This window comes from Physeter macrocephalus, chromosome 6, assembly GCF_002837175.3.
Source record: "Physeter macrocephalus isolate SW-GA chromosome 6, ASM283717v5, whole genome shotgun sequence".
Taxonomy (NCBI): Eukaryota; Metazoa; Chordata; class Mammalia; order Artiodactyla; family Physeteridae; genus Physeter; species Physeter macrocephalus.
The window spans coordinates 52472481-52498351 of NC_041219.1; the positions used below are offsets into that span (position 1 = coordinate 52472481).

General features: G+C 61.7%; 3 protein-coding genes across 3 annotated transcripts in view; all 3 read left to right on the forward strand.

Annotated features, from left to right (window-relative positions):
• Positions 1-14817, forward strand: part of SHANK3 (SH3 and multiple ankyrin repeat domains 3) — a 58559-nt gene extending 43742 nt beyond the window's left edge. Inside the window, exons 23-25 of the mRNA XM_055085377.1 lie at positions 4656-4675; positions 11994-12000; positions 12291-14817. Coding sequence (XP_054941352.1) covers positions 4656-4675; positions 11994-12000; positions 12291-12882 — 619 coding nt within the window. The 3' untranslated portion in view covers positions 12883-14817. The remainder of the gene's footprint in view (positions 1-4655; positions 4676-11993; positions 12001-12290) is intronic.
• On the forward strand, positions 6155-9312 carry LOC129392181 (SH3 and multiple ankyrin repeat domains protein 3-like). Its single transcript, XM_055085376.1, has 3 exons — positions 6155-6397; positions 6882-7690; positions 9245-9312. The coding sequence occupies exons 1-2, from the start codon at positions 6180-6182 to the stop codon at positions 7471-7473; spliced, it is 810 nt and encodes a 269-aa protein (XP_054941351.1). The 5' UTR covers positions 6155-6179; the 3' UTR covers positions 7474-7690; positions 9245-9312.
• Positions 14818-19580: 4763 nt separating the features above from the next.
• ACR (acrosin) overlaps positions 19581-25871 on the forward strand; it is a 6904-nt gene continuing 613 nt past the window's right edge. The window contains exons 1-5 of the mRNA XM_028490846.1: positions 19581-19919; positions 20935-21141; positions 21341-21624; positions 24813-24958; positions 25486-25856. Coding sequence (XP_028346647.1) covers positions 19852-19919; positions 20935-21141; positions 21341-21624; positions 24813-24958; positions 25486-25856 — 1076 coding nt within the window. The 5' untranslated portion in view covers positions 19581-19851. The remainder of the gene's footprint in view (positions 19920-20934; positions 21142-21340; positions 21625-24812; positions 24959-25485; positions 25857-25871) is intronic.

The window sequence follows — 25871 nt, forward strand, 5'->3', positions numbered from 1 at the left end:
GGCCCAGGCTCGCGCCGGGGCCCTCCCCTTTTCACCTCTTCCAACTCCCAGTTGAATGTGAAAGCCCTCTTCCCAGCAGGGCGGCGTTTGAAGTGCCCTTTGAGTGGGTGTTAGGGGTGAGGCCAGGAGCGTCCAGTTGGAGTGAACAGCCCAGGTCCTAGGCCTCTGAGGAACGGAGGCTGGGGATCCCCTGATGCAGCCTGGACCAGTCCCCGTCTTCGCGCTCTGTTCCTCCCGCTCCACCAGCCCTTCCTTTCCTCTGTGCCCCTTGGTCCTGATGAAAACGAAAGCCATTGACAGCGGGTAGCACAGTGCCTGGCACAGCGCAGGCCTCAATAAAACATTTGCTAAACGGACGAAAGAACGAAGCTAAATGCAAGTGCTGTCTTTTGTGACTTGAGGTCTAGGGAGGCGGCTTAGGACAAATGCCACAGAAGGACAGACACTTGGTTGAGGTTTGCTGGTTGCCGAGCCCCTCGGCCGAGCTCAGGAGAGCCCAGGTGTTGCCTTAGCTCTGCTGGCCCCCGTGGTGCAGCTGGGCCGTCCCAGGGCAGGAGGAGGTGGTCTCTGGGCTGGACCTGCCGCCACGTCCCTCACGGTCGTCCTCAGCGTTTCCCCTTCGTCACGGCGAGGCGCTCTTGGCCAGTGGGTCTGGGTCATGCCAGAACCTGTGTTTGTTCCCTTGCTTGGAAGTGGTGTGGGGGAGGGGCAAGGCCAGCAGTTCCAACCTTTACATCCCATCTGTCCTGCAGGCCCACGGGAGAGTGAGCCTCTTTCCCTCAGGAGTTCCTGCAGAATCCCGGCCTCCGGTTGGCTTCGTGTGGATCCCCTGCCCCCCCCGAAACGGTCACTGGGGTCAGGGAGACACAGGGCTGCTGTTGGCCAGGCCTGCCTCGTATGCTATCCTGGGAGCCAGGGCATGGGGTCAGCCAGAGCTACCGGATGGCTGCTGAGTGAGGGGGGCGGGTATCCAAAGGAAGATCAGGTGCTGTTCCCAAAGGTACCAGATGCCGGAGAGCCTCAAACAAGAGATTCCCTGTGCCATGGTATTCACCGGCTTTAGCGCCTTACTCTGTTCCCTGACATCGGCCTGGGGTCAGATGGCCCTGGATTGCAGCCCTCAGCAGGTGGCATCGGAGTTTGTATTCTTGGACAAACCACTTAACCTCAGTGAACTTCAGTGCCACCCCTGTGAAATGGTGAGGGTGACCAGGCCCTCAGGCGGGCCGGTAGGAGGACTCTTGGGGTCCTTACGGGAAGATGAGCGCTCGGCTCTGGAAAAGGCCAAGTCACGTTACTTCGTCTTCAGAGCCATTCTGTTCGGTGCATAATCGTATAATCTCCCTTTTCCAGACAGTAAAAGTGAGGTTCTAAGGAGATCCATTCCAGCCAGCAGATGGTGGCATCCGACCTCAAGCCCCGCTATCTGTCCACTGTAATCTGGAGCCTCCGTCATTAAACCCCTTCTAGTGACAGACGCTGTGTTTACGTGCAGTAGTTCCCCTCCGCAGAAACGCACGTGTGTTCGTTCTGTAGACCGAACCTTTGTTTCTCAGTCAGGTGTATAACAAACCGCACGTGGATTCTGGAATCGCTTGCAGTTGAGCCCCGCCAGTGCCGCTTGGTAGGCCCGGCAGCGCTACCCGTCTGCCCTGCCTTCCCTTCCCCACTTCCTCTACGTTTCCTACTACCCCCGTTCACCCTTCCTCCCTTCCTCCTATGCTCGCCTTCTTGCCCTCGGACCTGGGTGAAACCATGGCCCTCTGGAGTGGGCCCCAGAGGCGGCCTGTCCTCGACCCTTTACTTCCGGCCACTGGCAGGCGGCTGAGCAGGAGATGCTGTGGCCGCGCCCAGCCAGCCCCGCATGTGACCGGCAGAGGCTGTGCTGCCCATCGGCGCTGCTGGGCAGCTCCTGTTTTGCCGTCAGCAGTGGCTAGAGTCTGACACTCATTTCTCCCATAGTGATAAAAGTGCTAGCGATACTGTCTTTCAGAGGCATGTCCAAAGCGCAGGAAGTTCTGATGTCCCAGTGGGGCTGTTTCCTTCCCAGGATGGACCCTAGCTGAAGCCCTAGGGCAGCTGCCACGGCCACCCAGTGGGTCACACCCCAGTGCCTTGTCCACCGGCCCCCCCATGTGTTCCCTCGCAGGCCCGCCCCTCTCCTCACCCGAGAGACAGCACAGGAAAGGAAGCGTCTGTTCGGCCCACCTCCCTCATTGACAGCTCAGTCTAGGCTCTGGCGTCCTTTACCCTCAAGACACGCTGCGGCCCGAGATCCAGGAAGATCTCAGAAGGGGAAGGGGAGGTTACCCCTATGTCCTGGACTTGAAGCTCGGCACCTTGTGGAAATGCGCTGGGGCCATCCAGAAGGCCCATGGCCTTTGGCTTTTTGGAACTTTGATCCCAGACCATCCACCTCCTTATGCTTCTCGCTTTGGGTCTAGCCTGACAGGCAGGGCCTTTGTCTGCTCAGAGCCCCCCATCTGCTCTGAACTCCCTCTGTCTTCCAGACCCCACGGCTGGATCTGAGTCCCCCATGTGGTCTGAGGGCCACATGTCTCTGAGCCCCAGAGCAATACTCAGCTTTGCTGTGGCCCTCAGCTTTACACCTGTCTGACCGTCACATCTGATCTTCCAGAAAAAAGTTCATGGCCAAAGAGCTTTGGAAACGCAAAGTTGACGAGGTTTCTTTCCTGCAGTACTTCTCAGAACTTTTGATGTGCTGTGTGCTGTGTTCTGGGACAGCTTCTTTAGTAGATCACTAATTAGCATCCCACAGAAGACAGCACGTTTCTGCGATGGTGGAGAAACCCTGCCCTGGGGACCTACTGTGAGCCCTGTCCTGCTAGCACATCTGACAGGGATCTGGATAAAGCCATACGTGACTGCAGGTGCCTCGGGGCTTGTTCTTTTGAAACTGGACCTGTTGTGTGCCGGCCAGTGCAGGGCACAGGGGCCGGGATGTGCTCTGTCCTTGCGGAGGTCCTCACAGGTGGGCGACCTGTGAGGTGTGTTCGCAGGAGACGTGGTCAGGGCTTCAGGAGTTCACGGAACTCTGCTAGGGGAGCGGGCGGGGGTCGCAGAGGAGGGGTCATAGGGGCATCTGGGTGCATCAAGGTTGGAGCCACATGACCTGGTGTGGCCGGTGAGAAGTTAGGGCTGGAGTGAGACACGGAGACCAGAGAGAGTGCAAGGGGACGCTCACAAGCCTGTATATAGTTTGTGCTCCTGCTGAGGATTATTTCCGTTAACGAGGCTCTTACGTTTCAAGAGGCCACAGGCCTAGACCTGCCCTGCGTGAGTGCAGTGGCAGAGGCTCCAGGCGGGGACCAGGGCCGGAGTGGGCTTTTTCTCGCCTGTTGGCGCCAATGGGGGGACAGGCAGTCAAGCCTGAGAGTGACATGCCACGCTGTCTTTGTTTTATAACATTTCTCTTCAGTGCATGTTGTGTTCCTGGCTTTGCGCTAGGCACCGAGAGTGAAGGGTAACAATTAGGAAGTGAGATGAAAGGCCCTGAGTGAGACCATGAAAGGTCTGGATCCAGAGGTGGCTGGGGGTGAGGAGGAGGGCCAGGGTTAATGCTGGGAGTTGGTGACATATCAGCCATGGCGGTGAAAGGATGCAGCAGCTGATGGTGGCTCGCGGGCCTCTGGTGTGGGAAGAACTGGGGGGAGGGAGAGCATGTTTGGAGACCCCAGGAGAGGTCTGGGGAGAGCTCAGGAGAGAGTGGCTTGGCTCCACATGTGGCACTCGTGGGCACATCGGTCACGGAAAAGGGTGGGAGTGGATGACATGGCCTGGGAGAAAGTGCGAACTAAGAGGGAGCCTGTCTAGGGAGGCAGGGGTAGAGGAAAGGGTGCCTAAGAGGGAAACCAGTGGACAGGCCAGCAAAGGGGACTCTGCTGACGGCTCGGTCGCTGCAGGGGCGAGGGGTGGTGGGGCAAGAGCAGACCTCGCTGGCCGAGGAGTCACGAGGAAGCCAGACAGGGCAAGGTTCAGACACTGGTGGGAAGGTTGCTGGGGGGCGTGGAGCCTGGCTGAGGCATCTGGAGAAAGACCGGGAGGCGTCCAGGGCTGCTGGTGTCTAGCGAGGTGCCACGCGTTAGAGAGTGGGTGGCCCAGAAGCCCTTTGGGAGGCTGGCAGGGGTTGTGATGTGGCCATGCCGCGGTCAGAGCCTGGCTGGGGAGGCCGTCAGACAGCTCAGAGTGGCGACGGGCAGCGATGGCTCTGCAGAGGCGGTGTGGAAACGTGTGGACGTGACCGTGGACACTCCCAGGGTGCCTGGCCTGGGACAGTGTGGGAAGTCCCCTGCTCCCCGAGAGGAAGGGGGGGAGGGGCAGACCCCGGGCCTCGGGCACCACTGGCCACGCCCTGCTCTGCCCCGGGGCCTTGGGAGGGCAGCCTTAGGAGTGTGACCGGCCCTCTCCCCTGCACTCTGGTGGATCAGTCCCTCACTCGTGGCACCTCCTGGCACCAGCCCTAGCCTCTGGCAGGTGCCCACCTCCCCACACCCAGTATCTCCCCTCGGCACGGTCTCCCTGGTGCTTCTGAGCCAGTCTGCCCTCATCCTAGGCCCCCAGCTCAGCCCCTGCCAGGGCTCCAGCCCCTGCTCCAGGGGACTCTGGGGGTGGGCCACGCAGAACTCCATCCTGAGATGCAGGTCCCCGTGCCAGGGTTGGATGCATGAGGGCCCGGGGTGGCGGGAGGGGAGCCCTGAACTGGGCCCAGTCCCCCAGCACTGCCCCCTCGCCCTCTCCCTGGCAATCCCTACCACTTGGGCACCTGCCACCTCCTTGGCACCCTCCCCCCGCTCCACCGCCGCCCCACTTTGCTCCGAAACCCAGGCGGCGCCGTGGAGGTCAGATGTGGGAGAGGGGAGGGTTTCTTCTGGTGGTTGGTGCCCGTTCCTTGAGCCCATCACCCCAGGTGTCCTTTGAGTCCCCCTCTGCTGGGTGGGGGAAGCATGGTCTGGCCTCCTCAGGAGGCTCTGCTCTGGATCTGGGCAGCTGGGCAAGGCAGCAGGGCCAGAGGCCGAGGAGAGGAGCCAGTGGAAGGCAGTGGAAACCAGGTTGAGTAGGAGGGACAGGGTTGGCTCTCCAGCGGGAGGCTGACCTTGCACGGGTGAGACAGGAAAGGACAAAACCTGCTTCCAGGGGAGGAAGGATGCTCAGGGTGCCCGTGCAGTGGGGGACGGGTACCAGTCAGGATAGCGCAGAGGTGGGTGGGGGAACCCAGGGCAGGGGTCCTTAGCCCAGTGCGGCCAAGGGCAGGGAGAGGGAGGTGGGCTAGCAGCTGGAGAGAGGCCCTCAGGCAGCAGCAGCACAAGGGGGCACAAAGCATCCCCAAGCGCCAGGGGCCTGCTGAGCAGCTGCCACACAGGGCTCTTCGTAAAGCCTGTGGACGGACACCACTGTGGCCTGCACTTCACAGACCAGAGGACAGGTCACAGGCAAACCAGGAGCCCACCCAGCTCTGCCCGCGTCGGGCCTGCACTTGCCTTCCTCCAGCAGCTCCAGATGTGTTCCCTCCCATCGCACCTGGGCCCACTGCACCTGAATTCCTCCCTTACTGGGTATCTGGCCAGGGGGTCCGTGCACCTGGCCGCCCTCGCTGTGGTCGTGGCTGGGGGCCGTGTGCCCGCTTGGAGGGCCCGGGCCGCTAACACTCTCTCTCACTGCTCTCTCCCGCGCATCTGCATGTGGCTGCTCTGTCTAGCTGCGCGGTGGTCCCGAGCGCCGGCTGTGTAAGTGAGCATGCCCATCCCATGCCTCTCGCTGTCCGTGCGCTGCACCTGCCCGTGCGCTGCACCTGCCCGCCTGGATCTCTGCTCTGCGTGGCTTCATGGCGCTTCGGTGCCGCTGACGGCCCCATGCGGCTTCCCGTGGCCACAGCAGGGGCTAGGGAAAGAAACGGGGTGGAGGTGGCATGGGATCTAGGAGTGGGTTTTCTCTGGAGGAGCCCCCCCAGCCAGGCCTCCCCGCGTGGCCGTGCTGGGCGGGCGTGGCGGGGCTGAAGGCCTGGGGTCCTATCAGGTGATGCTGGGAAGTGAAGCCCCATCTGTGTGTGTGTGTGTGTGTGTGTGTGTGTGTGTGTGTGTGTGCGTGTGCGTGTGCGTGCGCGCGCGTGCACATGTGCTGCCGTGTCACTGTCATGAGCAGGCCGCTGCCACTGCTGCCGCATGTACATAACACACGTGGGTGCCGCTGCTGTGCGCTGTCCTGTGCGGGGAGGCCGAGTGTCATGGGTGTGTTACTGCCTCACGCCTGCCCTGCACGTGCCGCCGCTCTGTGTGGGTGTGAACGCCGCCTCGTGTCTGTCTCAGACCTCATGGACTCGTTCCGTCTTGTGCTGCCACCAGCCTGTACCACGACTCAGCCAGCCGTGCAGCCAGCCCAGGTCTTTCTGGGTCCCCTCGTGATGACAGAGGGGGAAGTGGTGTGTGGGGGAAGCGGTGAGGGGTCTTGCCGGAGTCGTACTCTCCAGGGTGTGGGTGGACGGGGCAGTGTCCAGAGCTGGTGTCCCGGGCTGTCAGAAATGCGGTGGGAAGCCCTTTGCCCCAGCGGCTGTCTTTCCTCTGGCAGCCCGCTCTCGGAGCCCGCGAAGAGTGCAGGGGGCCAGGGGCTTTACTCCTCGTGGGCCGCTCAGTCTAGGGCCCCCTCCCCCAGCAGGGCACTGGCTCTGACTCTGAGGACCGGGCCAGAGTAACCGCAGGGCCCTACCCTCCTTTCTTCCCCTGGCCCTAAGGCTACCCACCGGGTCCCAGGCCCCCCCCCTCCCGCCCCGCCCCCCCCAGTCCCCCTGGCCGCTGGCCCCGCCCCTCCGCCCACCCCCACCTCGCCTAGTGCCCCTCACCTGGCCTTGACCCCCTCTCCCTCCGCAGGCTCTTCAGCAGCCTCGGTGAGCTGAGCTCCATCTCAGCGCAGCGCAGCCCTGGGGGCCCGGGCGGCGGGGCCTCCTACCCGGTGCGGCCCGGCGGCCGCTACCCAGTGGCGCGGCGCGCCCCGAGCCCAGTGAAGCCCGCGTCGCTGGAGCGGGTGGAGGGGCTGGGGGCGGGCGCGGGGGGCGCGGGGCGGCCCTTCGGCCTCACGCCCCCCACCATCCTCAAGTCGTCCAGCCTCTCCATCCCGCACGAGCCGAAGGAGGTGCGCTTTGTGGTGCGCAGCGTGAGCGCGCGCAGCCGCTCGCCCTCGCCTTCGCCGCTGCCCTCGCCAGCGCCTGGCCCCGGCCCCGGGGCCCCCAGCCCGCGCCGGCCCTTCCAGCAAAAGCCCCTGCAACTCTGGAGCAAGTTCGACGTGGGCGACTGGCTGGAGAGCATCCACTTGGGCGAGCACCGCGACCGCTTCGAGGACCACGAGATCGAGGGCGCGCACCTGCCGGCGCTCACCAAGGACGACTTCGTGGAGCTGGGCGTCACGCGCGTGGGCCACCGCATGAACATCGAGCGCGCGCTCAGGCAGCTGGACGGCAGCTGACGCCCCCCCCCACCCCCCCCACGCCCCGGCCGCGCCCTGCCGGCAGGGCCCCCCACCTCCGCCCCCGGGCCGCGGGCTCGGCCCGCCCCCTAGCCCCCACCCCAACGGCGCCCGGGCCAGGAATGTTGCATGAATCGTCCTGTTTGCTGTTGCTCGGAGACTTGCCCTGTACATTGCTTGGTGCCCTCGCAGGTCGTCGAGCCCCACCCAGCACACGGTCAGGAAGGGCGCGGGCCGTGGGGCGGGGTGGGGGTGGGGGTGGGGCTGGAGCGGGAGGGGGTTGGGGACGGGGGTGCTCCGGCCTGACCATCTCCCGCTCAGCTCCTGGTGGCTACTTTCGCAGAGGGGGGAACCTAGTCCAGCATGCAAGGTCAAGACACACCTTGGTGACTCGGGGGGAGGGGGGAGACATTGGGGTTCTCGGTTGGGGGCCAAGGAGCCCCCCTGTTTTGCATATTTTAATCCACTCTATATTTGGAACGAGAAAAGGAACAAATATCTCTGTCCTCAATAGCTTCCCTTCCCCTCCCCTCCAGCCCCCCACCGGTTCCGCTGCGGCTGCCCAGTCTTCCATCTCTGGCCCCTCAACTGCCACTGCCACCCCACATGGGGCGGGGGATGCTCCAGCTGGTCTGGGGTTGGCCAGGGTCCTAGTAACCCGCCCTGGGGCCCCGGCTGGGCCCCCTCCCCTCGCTGAGCTATAGTGTGCCCCACGACCCTTCAGGTGCTGCGTGGAGGAGGGGCGGCAGGCAGCGAGTCCTGCTGGGCACTAGCGGGTCAGATGGCCTGGGAGACCATGGCCCTGGAGTGGGGGTGGGGGGGGGGAGGGCAGGGCCCTGGCACCCGCCCCCAGCTATCTCTCTCACAGGGTCCCTCCCCAGTAGGGGTCTAGCCTCCTCCCCACGCTGCTGGGCGACTACAGCAAAGAAGCCTCCCTGACTCAGACCTGAAGTCTCCAGTTCCGCCCTGCGTGTGTGCGCACATGTGCGAGTGTGTGAATCTCGGGGTGCGACTGAGTGCATCGGAGCCCCGCGTGTGCCTGACTGGAGAGCGGTCCCTAGGGGCCACTCTGGACTAGTGTAGGGGCTTCGGAAGCGTGCACAGGGTGCATGCATGGGTGTGTGCCTGTGAAAGCACCCCTTCTCCACTTCCAAAGAAAGTCAGAGGTCGTCTTGCACCCTGGGACCTGCTGTTTGCCCAGCCTGTCCCTCCGGAGCCTCGCCGAGCCTGAGTGGGCCTTCTTGGTGAAGGCTTGCTGCTTGGGAGAGGCCCCCAAGGGCCCCTGGAGGCAGTGCTCCCCCCCGTCGGGCTTCTGGGGGGGGTCACAGGGGCAGCCCTAGAGTCAGGCCACTGCAGAGACCCCGGCGGGCACCCCAGCCCCCCTACTGTGACTCCTCACACTCAGCAATGACCGTGGGGCGGGGGGCCCGGGACGTTTTTAAACCTAGGCTGTGGAGTCTGGACTAAGCTCCATCCACGTCACTCACAAGTTTCTGTTTATATTTCTAGCTTTTTTTAATAAAAATTAAAAAACCCAGAAAACAGAAGTTTTCACAGCCCAGGGACCTGGCACGCCGGTCTGTGCCCACCCGCCCCGCCCCCGGCCCGCCGGCCCCGTTCCCTGGGCAGGGTCACACCCAGTAACCCTTTCGCCGACAGACCAGGTCACACACACAGCAGCAGTCACCGTAACAGACTGCCACATACACACTCGTCTCACACTCACCTGTGGGTTTTTGGTTCCGTTCAATTTGGGTTTTTAACTTTACAGGGTCAGTTCTGCTTCACCCCTCCTTTTGTATGGAGTTCCAGCTGGGGGGTTTCACCCCCCGCTCCGGTCCCGAGGCCTCCTGACCCTGACGTTGTGATACACCCCACAGAGATCTATGTTTCTTATATTATTATTATTATTGATAATAATTATTATAATATTATTATGTAATAAATTTATAAGAAATGAAACCATCTCTCTGTTGCCTGCTTGAGAGGAGATATTAGGAGCACGAACTCCGCCGTCCCTCGGACAGCTCACACGACCTCCCCGGCCTCGGGCAGGCACCCAGCCACGGGCCCTGCTCGCCTGCAGATCCCTGGCTCCGAGCCAGTCTCTTTGCTGACCTCCACGCCCACGTGCCTGGCTTCTCCGTGCCTCTCTCTCTCTCCGAGTCCTGCCGGACCCGAGCCCATGCTTCCTGAGCTGGAAGCTTCGCTCTCTGCTCACCAGCTCCGTGGAGGCCACCTCCCGAGCTGTAAGTCCGGTTGTCCTCCGTGGCCTCTGTCCACTTTTCCCCCTGGTATTCAGTTGTCCCTAAATTCTGCTGCTCCTGTCTTTGAACCCTCTTCTGTCTCTCTGCCTGCCCTCCGGCCCCCAAAGCTCCTGCCCACGTTCAGGCCTTCTGCCCTCTGAGCCAGCTGCCACCAGCCATCGATGGGGCCAGTGCCGTGTGGCACCTGGTGGCGGCGGGTCGCTCACAGGAGGGGCGGACCACCTCAGAGAGTGAAAGGAGGAGGAGCGGCGAGGTGAGAGGGCGGCACGGGAGGGCGGGGACCGCGGGGCCCAGGGCGCCGCCAAGGTGGGATAGCAGCCCGGCTGGGCACCAGCCGCCCGGCGGGGCTTTGGGAGGGGCACTGGCTGCAGAGCCTGGCCACGCTGGGTCAGGTGGAGCGTGAACGTGACACGTGACACAGGTAGACCTCGATGCAGGCTGGGGCCTGGGCGACGCCTCCAGGAAAGCGTGAGGATCCCAGGAGGAGCACGAACGGTGGACGGAGTGAAGCCTCGTGGGCAGAAGAGGGGTGGACTCAGGGGTCTTTACCCAGAGCGGCTGGGAAGGCAGAGGAGTTCTTAGGAGCAGGTGAAGGTCTGGATGGCCCGCAGGGGAGGTGAGGGCCCCAGTGCGGCTGCGACGGTGGCTGCTTGGCAGCGGGGCCTTGAGACGGGCTCACCGTCTGTCTGGAAAGCCCCCCGATTTCAGATTTTCAACGTTTTCCAACTTTCTGGCTTCGTTTTCAAGTTAGAGACAGTGGTCACCCTACAGAAGAGGCCAAGAAGGGAGTCGAGGAGTGGGGGCCCGGGAGGGCCCGAGCGTGCGGGGCAGAGGTGGGGCCCTGGCTCGCTCGCTCTGGGCCTGAGCACCGCGGCAGCCGGGGCGCTGGAACCCTGGGCCCCCCGGAACCGGGCCCGGAGCTTGGGGCGAGTCCGGCTTTTCAGTGGAGGAGACGAGGAGCCCAGCTGTGGGAGCCGCCTTCCCTGGAGATGGCGTTGCAGGCCGGGCCCCGGGGCTCTGGGGACACCGATATCCCCACAGGTCGGAAGCCACCCCAGTGCCTCAGAAAATGAGTCAGAACCTTCCCGATCTATAGCAGAGGAGCCTGCAGGGGCAGGTGGAGAGATGGCAGAGGGCCAGAGGGCTGAGCGAGCTGAAGCCTCCAGACGCCTGTGGCCGCTTTCTCACTCAGGACTACGAACTCCCTGCCCCGCCTCTGCCTCGTCATGACCTCAGAATGTTCCAGCTTTATCCTCTCAGGGGGCCCAAGCCACTCACCAGCGCTCTCTCTGGGACCCGGAGCCGGAGCCGAGGCTGTGGCTGCAGCCCTCCCTCACCGCCAGCCGCCCCCAGGGTCCTGTGGCCACCAGGGCCGGGTGGATGACGAGGTCTCTGCTCTGCCGGGGGAGGGGGGGCCGTGCTGGAGAATAACAGAGGACGGGTGGGGGCGAGCAGGCCGGGGGCAGGTGGGAGGCGGCAGAGGTTAAGGGTCAGCTGAGGCAGGTGAACGGGGACGGGAGCGCGAGGAGCAGGGAGGAGGGGGGAGTCAGTGGCCGGACCCTCGGTGCAGGGAGCGCCACCCTGGCCTGAGGGCAAGCCCCCAGCAGCCCCTGGGGCCCCATCCTCTGGCCCCGGAACCCTAACTGCCCTGCACCTCCCACCTCCCTCCTTTGCTCTTGGGGACAGCGTGGAGAAGGCAAACGAAGTCGCTCTTCCATGAGGTTTAATGACGAAATGAAGCCTGCTGGTCCACGTGTCTGTCGCTCAACCCACGACTGTGCCTGCGGGCAGGTACGATAACCCCTTCAAGGATCGGAAGTGGGCTCTACTCTGAAGAGTCAAACAATAATTGTCTTCTAGAATCTAGACATTGGGTCTGCAATCTTTGTTACTGCATAACCCCTAAATGTTTTGCAAAACTGGGTACCACTTTTCATTTTGAAGTTTATATGTTACATTTTCATCCTATATTTTGAAACACTTGCAAAAGTTATGATTTCCTGAAAATTGTACATATTAACATTTAAAATAAATGGTTACCTCGTTCTGTGAAATGATTCTCACGGATCTAAATACCGTATCAATTTTATGCCCATCAAAATCCTGTACCAACACCTTAATAACCTTTTCTTTAACAAGCAAACCTTTAAAATCACTTACAGAGTTGCTATTGCCATTTCTTGAACTATATTTCCAAAGCCTTTTTTGGTTACTCTATCAGGCACAGTCTGACACTGAGTTAAAATAAGCAAGGCCTCAGGTTGGTGAAATAGGACCTCGAAACCTTCAGATAGAGGAGGTGAGAGCACCTGAGATGAGAGAGAGAGAGAGAGAGAGAGAGAGAGACCTGGCCAGTGAGGACATACTACTCTACCTGGCTTTGACAACTCTCCATAAAATCACTCCATCCTTCCTCTTTATCTTCCTTCTTCTCAGCTGGACTAGGCTACTTGCATCCCCCAGTCCCCCTGGCCGCTGGCCCCGCCCCTCCGCCCACCCCCACCTCGCCTAGTGCCCCTCACCTGGCCTTGACCCCCTCTCCCTCCGCAGGCTCTTCAGCAGCCTCGGTGAGCTGAGCTCCATCTCAGCGCAGCGCAGCCCTGGGGGCCCGGGCGGCGGGGCCTCCTACCCGGTGCGGCCCGGCGGCCGCTACCCAGTGGCGCGGCGCGCCCCGAGCCCAGTGAAGCCCGCGTCGCTGGAGCGGGTGGAGGGGCTGGGGGCGGGCGCGGGGGGCGCGGGGCGGCCCTTCGGCCTCACGCCCCCCACCATCCTCAAGTCGTCCAGCCTCTCCATCCCGCACGAGCCGAAGGAGGTGCGCTTTGTGGTGCGCAGCGTGAGCGCGCGCAGCCGCTCGCCCTCGCCTTCGCCGCTGCCCTCGCCAGCGCCTGGCCCCGGCCCCGGGGCCCCCAGCCCGCGCCGGCCCTTCCAGCAAAAGCCCCTGCAACTCTGGAGCAAGTTCGACGTGGGCGACTGGCTGGAGAGCATCCACTTGGGCGAGCACCGCGACCGCTTCGAGGACCACGAGATCGAGGGCGCGCACCTGCCGGCGCTCACCAAGGACGACTTCGTGGAGCTGGGCGTCACGCGCGTGGGCCACCGCATGAACATCGAGCGCGCGCTCAGGCAGCTGGACGGCAGCTGACGCCCCCCCCCACCCCCCCCACGCCCCGGCCGCGCCCTGCCGGCAGGGCCCCCCACCTCCGCCCCCGGGCCGCGGGCTCGGCCCGCCCCCTAGCCCCCACCCCAACGGCGCCCGGGCCAGGAATGTTGCATGAATCGTCCTGTTTGCTGTTGCTCGGAGACTTGCCCTGTACATTGCTTGGTGCCCTCGCAGGTCGTCGAGCCCCACCCAGCACACGGTCAGGAAGGGCGCGGGCCGTGGGGCGGGGTGGGGGTGGGGGTGGGGCTGGAGCGGGAGGGGGTTGGGGACGGGGGTGCTCCGGCCTGACCATCTCCCGCTCAGCTCCTGGTGGCTACTTTCGCAGAGGGGGGAACCTAGTCCAGCATGCAAGGTCAAGACACACCTTGGTGACTCGGGGGGAGGGGGGAGACATTGGGGTTCTCGGTTGGGGGCCAAGGAGCCCCCCTGTTTTGCATATTTTAATCCACTCTATATTTGGAACGAGAAAAGGAACAAATATCTCTGTCCTCAATAGCTTCCCTTCCCCTCCCCTCCAGCCCCCCACCGGTTCCGCTGCGGCTGCCCAGTCTTCCATCTCTGGCCCCTCAACTGCCACTGCCACCCCACATGGGGCGGGGGATGCTCCAGCTGGTCTGGGGTTGGCCAGGGTCCTAGTAACCCGCCCTGGGGCCCCGGCTGGGCCCCCTCCCCTCGCTGAGCTATAGTGTGCCCCACGACCCTTCAGGTGCTGCGTGGAGGAGGGGCGGCAGGCAGCGAGTCCTGCTGGGCACTAGCGGGTCAGATGGCCTGGGAGACCATGGCCCTGGAGTGGGGGTGGGGGGGGGGAGGGCAGGGCCCTGGCACCCGCCCCCAGCTATCTCTCTCACAGGGTCCCTCCCCAGTAGGGGTCTAGCCTCCTCCCCACGCTGCTGGGCGACTACAGCAAAGAAGCCTCCCTGACTCAGACCTGAAGTCTCCAGTTCCGCCCTGCGTGTGTGCGCACATGTGCGAGTGTGTGAATCTCGGGGTGCGACTGAGTGCATCGGAGCCCCGCGTGTGCCTGACTGGAGAGCGGTCCCTAGGGGCCACTCTGGACTAGTGTAGGGGCTTCGGAAGCGTGCACAGGGTGCATGCATGGGTGTGTGCCTGTGAAAGCACCCCTTCTCCACTTCCAAAGAAAGTCAGAGGTCGTCTTGCACCCTGGGACCTGCTGTTTGCCCAGCCTGTCCCTCCGGAGCCTCGCCGAGCCTGAGTGGGCCTTCTTGGTGAAGGCTTGCTGCTTGGGAGAGGCCCCCAAGGGCCCCTGGAGGCAGTGCTCCCCCCCGTCGGGCTTCTGGGGGGGGTCACAGGGGCAGCCCTAGAGTCAGGCCACTGCAGAGACCCCGGCGGGCACCCCAGCCCCCCTACTGTGACTCCTCACACTCAGCAATGACCGTGGGGCGGGGGGCCCGGGACGTTTTTAAACCTAGGCTGTGGAGTCTGGACTAAGCTCCATCCACGTCACTCACAAGTTTCTGTTTATATTTCTAGCTTTTTTTAATAAAAATTAAAAAACCCAGAAAACAGAAGTTTTCACAGCCCAGGGACCTGGCACGCCGGTCTGTGCCCACCCGCCCCGCCCCCGGCCCGCCGGCCCCGTTCCCTGGGCAGGGTCACACCCAGTAACCCTTTCGCCGACAGACCAGGTCACACACACAGCAGCAGTCACCGTAACAGACTGCCACATACACACTCGTCTCACACTCACCTGTGGGTTTTTGGTTCCGTTCAATTTGGGTTTTTAACTTTACAGGGTCAGTTCTGCTTCACCCCTCCTTTTGTATGGAGTTCCAGCTGGGGGGTTTCACCCCCCGCTCCGGTCCCGAGGCCTCCTGACCCTGACGTTGTGATACACCCCACAGAGATCTATGTTTCTTATATTATTATTATTATTGATAATAATTATTATAATATTATTATGTAATAAATTTATAAGAAATGAAACCATCTCTCTGTTGCCTGCTTGAGAGGAGATATTAGGAGCACGAACTCCGCCGTCCCTCGGACAGCTCACACGACCTCCCCGGCCTCGGGCAGGCACCCAGCCACGGGCCCTGCTCGCCTGCAGATCCCTGGCTCCGAGCCAGTCTCTTTGCTGACCTCCACGCCCACGTGCCTGGCTTCTCCGTGCCTCTCTCTCTCTCCGAGTCCTGCCGGACCCGAGCCCATGCTTCCTGAGCTGGAAGCTTCGCTCTCTGCTCACCAGCTCCGTGGAGGCCACCTCCCGAGCTGTAAGTCCGGTTGTCCTCCGTGGCCTCTGTCCACTTTTCCCCCTGGTATTCAGTTGTCCCTAAATTCTGCTGCTCCTGTCTTTGAACCCTCTTCTGTCTCTCTGCCTGCCCTCCGGCCCCCAAAGCTCCTGCCCACGTTCAGGCCTTCTGCCCTCTGAGCCAGCTGCCACCAGCCATCGATGGGGCCAGTGCCGTGTGGCACCTGGTGGCGGCGGGTCGCTCACAGGAGGGGCGGACCACCTCAGAGAGTGAAAGGAGGAGGAGCGGCGAGGTGAGAGGGCGGCACGGGAGGGCGGGGACCGCGGGGCCCAGGGCGCCGCCAAGGTGGGATAGCAGCCCGGCTGGGCACCAGCCGCCCGGCGGGGCTTTGGGAGGGGCACTGGCTGCAGAGCCTGGCCACGCTGGGTCAGGTGGAGCGTGAACGTGACACGTGACACAGGTAGACCTCGATGCAGGCTGGGGCCTGGGCGACGCCTCCAGGAAAGCGTGAGGATCCCAGGAGGAGCACGAACGGTGGACGGAGTGAAGCCTCGTGGGCAGAAGAGGGGTGGACTCAGGGGTCTTTACCCAGAGCGGCTGGGAAGGCAGAGGAGTTCTTAGGAGCAGGTGAAGGTCTGGATGGCCCGCAGGGGAGGTGAGGGCCCCAGTGCGGCTGCGACGGTGGCTGCTTGGCAGCGGGGCCTTGAGACGGGCTCACCGTCTGTCTGGAAAGCCCCCCGATTTCAGATTTTCAACGTTTTCCAACTTTCTGGCTTCGTTTTCAAGTTAGAGACAGTGGTCATCCTACAGAAGAGGCCAAGAAGGGAGTCGAGGAGTGGGGGCCCGGGAGGGCCCGAGCGTGCGGGGCAGAGGTGGGGCCCTGGCTCGCTCGCTCTGGGCCTGAGCACCGCGGCAGCCGGGGCGCTGGAACCCTGGGCCCCCCGGAACCGGGCCCGGAGCTTGGGGCGAGTCCGGCTTTTCAGTGGAGGAGACGAGGAGCCCAGCTGTGGGAGCCGCCTTCCCTGGAGATGGCGTTGCAGGCCGGGCCCCGGGGCTCTGGGGACACCGATATCCCCACAGGTCGGAAGCCACCCCAGTGCCTCAGAAAATGAGTCAGAACCTTCCCGATCTATAGCAGAGGAGCCTGCAGGGGCAGGTGGAGAGATGGCAGAGGGCCAGAGGGCTGAGCGAGCTGAAGCCTCCAGACGCCTGTGGCCGCTTTCTCACTCAGGACTACGAACTCCCTGCCCCGCCTCTGCCTCGTCATGACCTCAGAATGTTCCAGCTTTATCCTCTCAGGGGGCCCAAGCCACTCACCAGCGCTCTCTCTGGGACCCGGAGCCGGAGCCGAGGCTGTGGCTGCAGCCCTCCCTCACCGCCAGCCGCCCCCAGGGTCCTGTGGCCACCAGGGCCGGGTGGATGACGAGGTCTCTGCTCTGCCGGGGGAGGGGGGGCCGTGCTGGAGAATAACAGAGGACGGGTGGGGGCGAGCAGGCCGGGGGCAGGTGGGAGGCGGCAGAGGTTAAGGGTCAGCTGAGGCAGGTGAACGGGGACGGGAGCGCGAGGAGCAGGGAGGAGGGGGGAGTCAGTGGCCGGACCCTCGGTGCAGGGAGCGCCACCCTGGCCTGAGGGCAAGCCCCCAGCAGCCCCTGGGGCCCCATCCTCTGGCCCCGGAACCCTAACTGCCCTGCACCTCCCACCTCCCTCCTTTGCTCTTGGGGACAGCGTGGAGAAGGCAAACGAAGTCGCTCTTCCATGAGGTTTAATGACGAAATGAAGCCTGCTGGTCCACGTGTCTGTCGCTCAACCCACGACTGTGCCTGCGGGCAGGTACGATAACCCCTTCAAGGATCGGAAGTGGGCTCTACTCTGAAGAGTCAAACAATAATTGTCTTCTAGAATCTAGACATTGGGTCTGCAATCTTTGTTACTGCATAACCCCTAAATGTTTTGCAAAACTGGGTACCACTTTTCATTTTGAAGTTTATATGTTACATTTTCATCCTATATTTTGAAACACTTGCAAAAGTTATGATTTCCTGAAAATTGTACATATTAACATTTAAAATAAATGGTTACCTCGTTCTGTGAAATGATTCTCACGGATCTAAATACCGTATCAATTTTATGCCCATCAAAATCCTGTACCAACACCTTAATAACCTTTTCTTTAACAAGCAAACCTTTAAAATCACTTACAGAGTTGCTATTGCCATTTCTTGAACTATATTTCCAAAGCCTTTTTTGGTTACTCTATCAGGCACAGTCTGACACTGAGTTAAAATAAGCAAGGCCTCAGGTTGGTGAAATAGGACCTCGAAACCTTCAGATAGAGGAGGTGAGAGCACCTGAGATGAGAGAGAGAGAGAGAGAGAGAGAGAGAGAGACACCTTGGACACTTATGTAAGGCAGAAGAGTCCTCCTGAAAGTCAAGCAGAAGAAACAAGTCCTGTGACACTCAGCCACGGGAAGTAAGAGATCCTAACAGATAAAGTATCTAAGAGCCCTGAAACGGACGGAGGGGAGATGAAGCCTCCTTACACTCAGGGAGCCGAGAGGAAGACCTCGCGACGACATGCAGTAGCAGAGAGAAAAACCTCGTGACACTCCGATAGTTGATCTCTTTGAGACCTGACTGCATTTATATAAGGAAAATAAACCCTCCCGCTTGGCAGGAAGGGAAACAACGAATATCAAACTCAAGTAAGGAAGTTAAACCATCCTGCTCCTCGCCGGGGGATATAAGGCCTTGTCACTCCCTAGTAAATAAAGATGAGGTGTTCTGGCTTTGTAATAGGAGAGAACAAGACCTTCTGACCTGCAGGGAGAGTATATTTGGGGCCAGTCATGTGGAGAAAATAACTTCCTGACAATGAGGTGTGTGAGAGGTTGTCTCTGGACATTGGAGAGGAAGTGAGATGCCCTGACAATTAGGTAGAATAGATGGAAATGCCTGATACCCGGGGACAACGAAGCCTCGTGACACTCAAATAGGGACGATGAGACACGCTTGTACTAAAGTAAGGGAGAGGAGACCCTTCGGTCACTTAGACAGAAGAGGCAGGACCTCCAGACACAGAGCAGAAGAGATGAGGCCTGTCAGGTAGAGACGAGACGTCCCGACCCTCAGGGCCTGTAAGACCTCCTTGCACTCAACTGGGACAGAGAGATTTCAGGACCCTCAGGTAGGGGAGATGAGACCTCCAGACACCCAGGAAGGGGAGAGAAAGACGTCAGACAGTCAGGGGCTCGAGAGGAGAGCTTTGGACACCTATGTAGAGGAGAGGAGACCTTGTGGTGCTGAGGTAGAGAAGATGTGAGCTCACGACATTCCAGAAGGGAGACGACGGTCTCCTCAAGCAGGGTCTGGGAGACTTCCTGACAGTCAAGTGGGGCTGCGAGAATCTCTGACGCTCCAGTGTGGCAGCTGAAGCCTCAGAGTACTCATACAGGTGAGATGCAACCTCTTGACACTCAGATAGACGATGTGAGACCTTTCGGTTCTCAGGTAGAGAAGGTGGGACAAAGTGACACTCAGGTGGTGGAGTTGAGGCCTTTGGCCCTGAGATGGAAGAAAAGAGACACCCTCACAGTCAGGGAGAGGAGAGGACAGCTCCCTGATACTCAGGTAAGATATACGCGAGCTGCTGGATGTTCAGTTGACGGGGATGTGACCTCCTGAAGGTTACGTGAAATGAGAAAGTAGGACATTTAGTCAGAGAAGATGCTCGGGTAAAGGAATTGAGATCGTCTGACAATCTGAAAACTCTTCATACCCTGGAAAGAGGACATGAAGTGTCCTGACACTCGGGTAGGAGAGGTGGGACCTAGTGACACTCATATAGGTGGGGTGCCACTCCTTGACATTCAGATAGGCCAGTTGAGACCCTGGACTCAGGTACAGGACCTAAGACTGCTCCTCCAGGAGGCAGAGATGCGACCTCGGCACACTCTTACAGGGGAGGTAAAACTTTTTAACATCCAGGCAGGTGAGGTGAGCGTTCTCCTACTCTGGGAGGTGAGATGCTGTCTCCTGACAATCAGAAGAAACATTACTTCCTGACATTCAGGTAACTGTGCTGAGAATTCCTGACACTCAGGTATAGGAGACAACGCCCTGCTGCACATGGCCCCAGGGAGGACACCCGGAGACACTCAGGGAGAAGATACCGAGACCCTGCGGAGAGAAAGGTGGCCTTTGTAGTCTTAAGCTGGGTAAGTTCAAAACGGTCTTCCGAAAGCGTGCTGATAGCACACACTTGGAAGAGGGAAAGACAATCTGCCCCCCGCAGTGTTGCGCCTGTCAACCCGTGAAGCCTCCCTCGAACCGCTGACATATTGCGCCGTCTTGTCGCAGAGTGGCTGAGCTGCCCCTCGGTCTGTGAGTTGGAATGGGACTGTGGCTACAGCTTGCATGAGGGTCAGACCCTGAACCTGCGCAAAGCTGGAACCTCAGACCGTGTGGGACCTTGGAAGATAACCGGGACTGAAGATCCTGGCCTTGGGACAGAGGGCGGGGGCTGCATGTGAAGCCGCGTCGCCCTGGGGTGGGGGGAGCCCGCGCAGGAGGTTGGGAGGTCACTTCAGCATGAACCGGCTGAGCTGAAGGGCTCCTCCTGCCTGGCCTCACTGCTTGGAGGGTGGGGGCGTGGGAGGTCACGCCGCTGATTGGTCAGGAGGCCGTGGAGCTTTGTGAGGTCACCGGGCTTCCAGGCCGGGCTGGGGCAGGAGTTTGGTAGAGATGCTGCCAGCTGCCGTCCTGCTGGTCTCGGCGGCGTCTGCGGTCGCTGGAGATAACACCACGTGTGAGTAAGTGTCAGAGACACCTGGGGCGGGGAGGGTGTCTTCTGAGTAACAGACCCCACCCGGCCTCCGTCCGTCCAGGGCTCTGGAGGAAGCCAAGCTGGGGCCTCAGCAGTCCCCCGGGTCTCACAGCGCCTGTTACCCACATCCCCAACCCGGACCACCCCTGCTGCCAGCGTCCTCAGCCCAGAGCCCCCAGGGCCCCAGACGTCCACGGTTTCCTCCCGAGACTGGCTCCTGGGGCCCTGCAGCTGCCTCCCCGCCCAGCGACTGACTTCGCTGCCTCTTGAACGGGAGTCTTGAGTCTCGGGAGCCCTAACCCTAAGCCTAACTGGGACCCGCCCCCCCCACCGCCGGCTGGGCCTGACCCCGAAGGCCCCAGGGTATCTGGGCACCTCTGGGACCTCCGCTCCACGCGTAGAATCCCAAGCCCCCAAGGCACCGCAATGCCAATGACAGACGCCCACCAGCGACACAGAGCCCTGACCTTCCCCCTCTGGACCGCTCCCGCCCCAGTGTGCCCCCCTCCCCTGGGGGTCACTTTATCTACCTGCGGCTGCTCTCCTCCTACCACCGTCCAACCCAAGCCTGCAGCCCCAGGACCCGCTGGCTCTTCCCGGAGTCTCCCACACAAGATTACCCGCCTCCGCTCCCACCCATCAGAGGGGGCGGCTAAACCCCCTCTGATCAGGGATCTCCCATGCTTCCAGGGCCCTCACAGTCTGTCCTAGCTACCCATGGCCCCCTCTATCCCCACCTTGCGACCACACTCACAGACCCAAGAAATGCCACCCCTGGCATATTTCCTGGAGCCCGTGGCTCCCCGTCCCATCACAGCCGCCACAGCACCACTGCTCAGCCGTCCCCCTGGATCCCACTCCGTCGAGCTGCCCCTGCTTTCCCAGGACCCCTCAGCTCCTCCCCACTGGGACCAGCCCCAAGCCCCCCTCCCCCAGCTGGGGAGGCGCGAGGACCGGCTGGCCTAGCCTCGATTCGAGCTGTGCCCGTGCTCTCTCCTCAGTGGCCCCTGCGGGTTACGGTTCAGGCAGAGCCAGCAAGGGGGCGTGCGGATCGTCGGCGGGCAGGCCGCAGCGCTCGGGGCCTGGCCCTGGATGGTCAGCCTCCAGATCTTCACGCGCCACAACAAGCGGCGGTATCACGCGTGCGGGGGCACCTTGCTCAACTCGCACTGGCTGCTCACCGCGGCTCACTGCTTCCGGAGCCAAAAGTACGTGCGGGGACACGCGGGGGGGGGCTTCAGAAAGGCTCTCCTCCGAACTGGGCGCTCTCCAAGGGCCTGCGTGCCGGGGGAACCTGAGGCTTTGCGCCCAGGTTGCCCCGCACGCGCCGGGGATGGGGTGCTCCGAGGCTCACGGGCAGCAGCCCGGCCACAGCGAGGGTGACCTGGCTGACCTCTGTGCCCACAGCAAAGTTACCGACTGGAGGCTGGTTTTCGGAGCAAAGGAAGTCGTGTGGGGAAGCAATAAGCCAGTGAAGCCGCCTCTGCAGGAGAGATACGCTGAGAAAATCATCATTCACGAGAAATACGCCCCGGGCTCAGAGGCAAACGACATCGCTCTCATGAAGATCACCCCTCCTGTCCCCTGCGGGCACCTCATCGGACCAGGCTGCCTGCCCCAGCTTCGGGCAGGCCCACCCAGAGTTCCCCAGACGTGCTGGGTGGCTGGCTGGGGATTCTTAAAAGACAACGGTGAGTACCGGCCGGGAGCAGGGCTGGGCACCCCCTTGGCGCTCCTTGAGGTGAGGGGGAGATACGTGGACGCCTGCCCCTGCCCCACCCGGTTCCCAGCGCCGTCCTCTCACAGCCAGAGAAACAAAGCAGCGCCCCGTGTCCAGGGCCCCCCCCCGGGCGGCTGGGTGCCCCCGGGGCGCGAGAGGCCGAGGGCAGGCAGCCCCGGAGAGCTGCGCCTCTGCAGCACGGGGCCGAGGCTGGGCCCGGAGCCCGGGTGGGTTCCGGGAGCGGGCCACGCGCCCCGGAGCAGCACTCGGAGACGGGCTTTAGACCGAGCTGCCCTCCCGGGGCCGCAGCTTCCCCATGTGTGGGTGGAAGGGCCAGGTCACGTGGTCTCCCAGCCCTGCGACTCGCGAGCCCGGCCCTTCCGTCCTAGCGCGCTCTGGCCTCGCGAGCTTGCGGCAGCCCGCGCCGCGCGTGCCCTCCGCCCGCCCGCGCCGCGCGTGCCCTCCGCCCGCCGGCGCCGCGCGTGCCCTCCGCCCGCCCGCGCCGCGCGTGCCCTCCGCCCGCCGGCGCCGCGCGTGCCCTCCGCCCGCCCGCGCCGCGCGTGCCCTCCGCCCGCCGGCGCCGCGCGTGCCCTCCGCCCGCCCGCGCCGCGCGTGCCCTCCGCCCGCCGGCGCCGCGCGTGCCCTCCGCCCGCCCGCGCCGCGCGTGCCCTCCGCCCGCCGGCGCCGCGCGTGCCCTCCGCCCGCCCGCGCCGCGCGTGCCCTCCGCCCGCCGGCGCCGCGCGTGCCCTCCGCCCGCCCGCGCCGCGCGTGCCCTCCGCCCGCCGGCGCCGCGCGTGTCCTCTGCCCGCCGGGACCGGGCCGCGGGCGGGTGGCCACGGCGCGAGGTTCTGCCGGCCGGGCAAGACCGACGAGGGCGCGCCTCTGCCCGGAGCTGCCCGCTCAGCTCTCCGTGGGTGGCTGCGAGAGTCTTCACCCCGTCACGTTAGGGATGTGTAGATATGATGGAATTAACTTTCAATCTCTCTTGTTCATTGATAACGGAAAATCTGGTTTTCCTAATTCAAGGCGGTTCAGTCATTTGGGGTTTAAAACTCAGTAGTTTTTTTCTGTTTCTGGTAGCAAAAATCGGTAATTTTGGATTCTTCCCTTGACCCTTCTCCTCTCTCAAAGTTTGATCTTAGTTTCTGATAGGATTGCCACCCATGCTGTCCCTCAGGGAAGGGCGTCTCCTCTCAGCCGCCTTTGCTGACTCACCACCTTTCCTCCCTGGCCTGGGGTGTCAATCCCTGTCCGGCTGTTGGTGTCCGGGGCTCTGCCATGGTCTCTAGAGCAAGTACACACTTGCTTCTTGTCTCATCCCCTGGCCTGCCCCGCCCCGCCCACCCGTCCGACGGGGGTTCTTTGGGGGCTTCTTGCAGTCCCTGGGAGGCTGATCTCAGGATTTCCATCCAATGACCACCCCCCCCGCCCTGCCAACCCCACCTCTGCCGTGCTTTTGCTCAGGAGAACTGTGGGCTCCCACCTATACCCTGGACGTCACGCAAGACCTATTTTGTTCTAGAATCACCTTACATTTAATGAGACTTCTATCTGTTTTTTTTGCAAGCACATCCCCCACCTTTAAGGCCAAGTCTTAGAGAAACCCCCAGCCTACTGTGATATTCTTTCCGACCTTTCTTTTCCTTGACCTGCCTCTTCCTTGAACTCAGATGCTTTGGGGCTGGAAGGGCACTTTGCGGAATCGGCCTCTTTTTCCATGGAACTTTTGGCTCCTGCAGGCTTTTTTGGCATTTGATGTTTAAAGCCAAGGTGCTGGGACTGAGAAAACTCTTCTGTGTTTCAGGACACCTGGCTCTTAACAGTGAATCTCATGGCTTTCAAGACTGTGGGCTCTGCCATAGATTTCAAAGGTCACCTTAATGGCCAACAAGCCAGGCTTGCCATTGTTATTTCCGTGTTACCCCTACCGGAAGGGCAGTGCATGTACAAAACCCTCATTGCTGCTTGGATGGGAAGGAAAGGTGGGGGCTGAGGAGATAGGAAGCGTAACCAAAGCCACGCAAACACGCATTCAGCAGCCATCTACTGAATGCTTGCTGTGCCTTCCCCACCCACAGCGCTCCATGGGGCGCCTGCCTTCCCTCTCGGCCTTCAGAGCCACGCTGCTCCGGGTCTGCCCCTCCGACAGGTCTGATCTGGCAACTCCCCATCTGTACTGCAGACGACGTTCACGCCCACTGGGCTGTGGCTGGGCTGTGGGTGCTGCTGTGGCAGGGCCAGTGGAACCCTCCTGTCTGTGGGACCACGTGATGCAGAGGGGACGGTCGCGTTGGCTCTTGGGCTCCAAGCCAGATGCAATGGAGCTGGCTGCTCCAGCCCCAGCACAGGCTGGGCCTTTCTCAACCCCTGGTCATGGCCGAGCGTCTGAGGCAATAAAGGAAGTCCTGACGTGGCCTCAGGGCTCATTTCAACCACCCGTGCCCCTGACAGGTCTGCCTGTGTGTGGAGGCCCTGCCATAGCTCTGCTCTCTCCACATCTCAAAGCAGATACGAGGCACACGGGGAGGGACTCATCAGACCAAGTCCAGCGGGTCCTGTCCACAACTGGGTGGAGGATAAAAAGCAGGGGGGTGACCTATAGCCAGAACGAAAGGTGTGGCCTGGACTTGAGTCTAGAGAGGAAAGCCCGGGTGTGAATCCAAGCCGCACCAGGTCCCTGCCGTGGCCTTGGCAAGTGGTGCGCCAATCTCCTGATTGGAGAAAAGGGGGATAATCGTTCCTAACTCGTGAGGTGGCTGTGAGGAGTGAATGGGACGAAGCCTGTGCGATTCATGTTGAGCGCTCGGCGCACCCTCAGTACAATTGTTAACACCCCCTCTGTAAGCCAGCATCTACCATTCATGTACACGACTCTCCAGCTGCACCCATCCGTCCGCCACGTGCCGTCTGCCCACCGCGCACCTCCTTTCTCTCCTCCTCTCTCCTCCACCTCCATCTCCCGTCTCTCCTCTGCTCTTCCAGCTGTGTGTTTTCTTCCCTTCGGGAGTGGGTAAGGAGAGGCCGGGGCCATTGACTTGCATGGATCTTAGGTTTAAATAGAGCATTTCGGGACGATGGGGTTTTAGTGGAGGGAGGAAGGCAGGGCTTTCCCAGAACACGTCTTCTGTGATCACTGCCCACTGAGTCGCCTGGCTGTAGCCCCCAGGACATCACCTATGCTGCAGGAGGCACGTGTGAACATCATCGACCTCGACTTATGTAACTCGACCGGGTGGTACAATGGGCGCATTCGTTCAACCAATGTGTGCGCAGGGTATCCTGAAGGCAAGATTGACACCTGCCAGGTAACTTTCCTTTGGGTGCCCAGGCCCTGGCGGACACCTCCTTTTTGGATCCCGGAGCAAATTTCCCTGGTCCCGTCTTCCAGCATCTGCAGTCACAATGAGCTTGGGAGGTGACACCCACCAGCTGCCCCTACAAAGAATCAACCACCATTTGTAGAACTTTATCCCACCCTAACGCAGAGATCATATCATCCAAACACTGCTCCAAAGAGAATGCTCACCTCTCTTCACCAGAACGCAAAACAGTCAAATCCACTTGCGCGCACACGCTCGCGCACGCACGTAAAACCACAGGCACAGGCACGTGGGTTTGCTCATCTTGCCCCCTCACTGCGAGGAAACCCATGGCCAGCCACACCCTTCTCACATCCCAGAGAAGCTGTTGGTGCACCTCAACTTTACCACAACCGCCTGTGTTTATGGCAGCAGGGAACCATACGACTGCAAAAATGCCTCCCGGAGGCTATGACCCTTCTGGGCAGGGAAAGTGGCTCCGGCAGGGAGTGACTCTGTGTCCTTCTGCGCAGGGGGACAGCGGCGGGCCTCTCATGTGCGGAGAGAGCGTGGGAAAGCGCTACGTGGTCGTGGGAATCACAAGCTGGGGGGTAGGCTGTGCCCGAGCTAAGCGCCCCGGAGTCTACACGTCTACCTGGTCCTATCTGAGCTGGATTGCCTCCAAGATTGGCTCTAACGCTTTGCACATGATTCAGTTGCCCACCCCTCCCCCTCCCTGTACTCCAGCCCCCCCCACTAAACCCGCCTCCACTCGGCCTTCTATTCGCCCACCTTGGTACTTCCAACACCCTCCTCGACCACCTCCCTCCCAGAGCCCCGCTGCAGTGACCCGACCCCAACCCGCAGCTCCACCGCCTCCCCCTCCCCCTCCCCCACAGCCCCCCCCTCCCCCACAGCC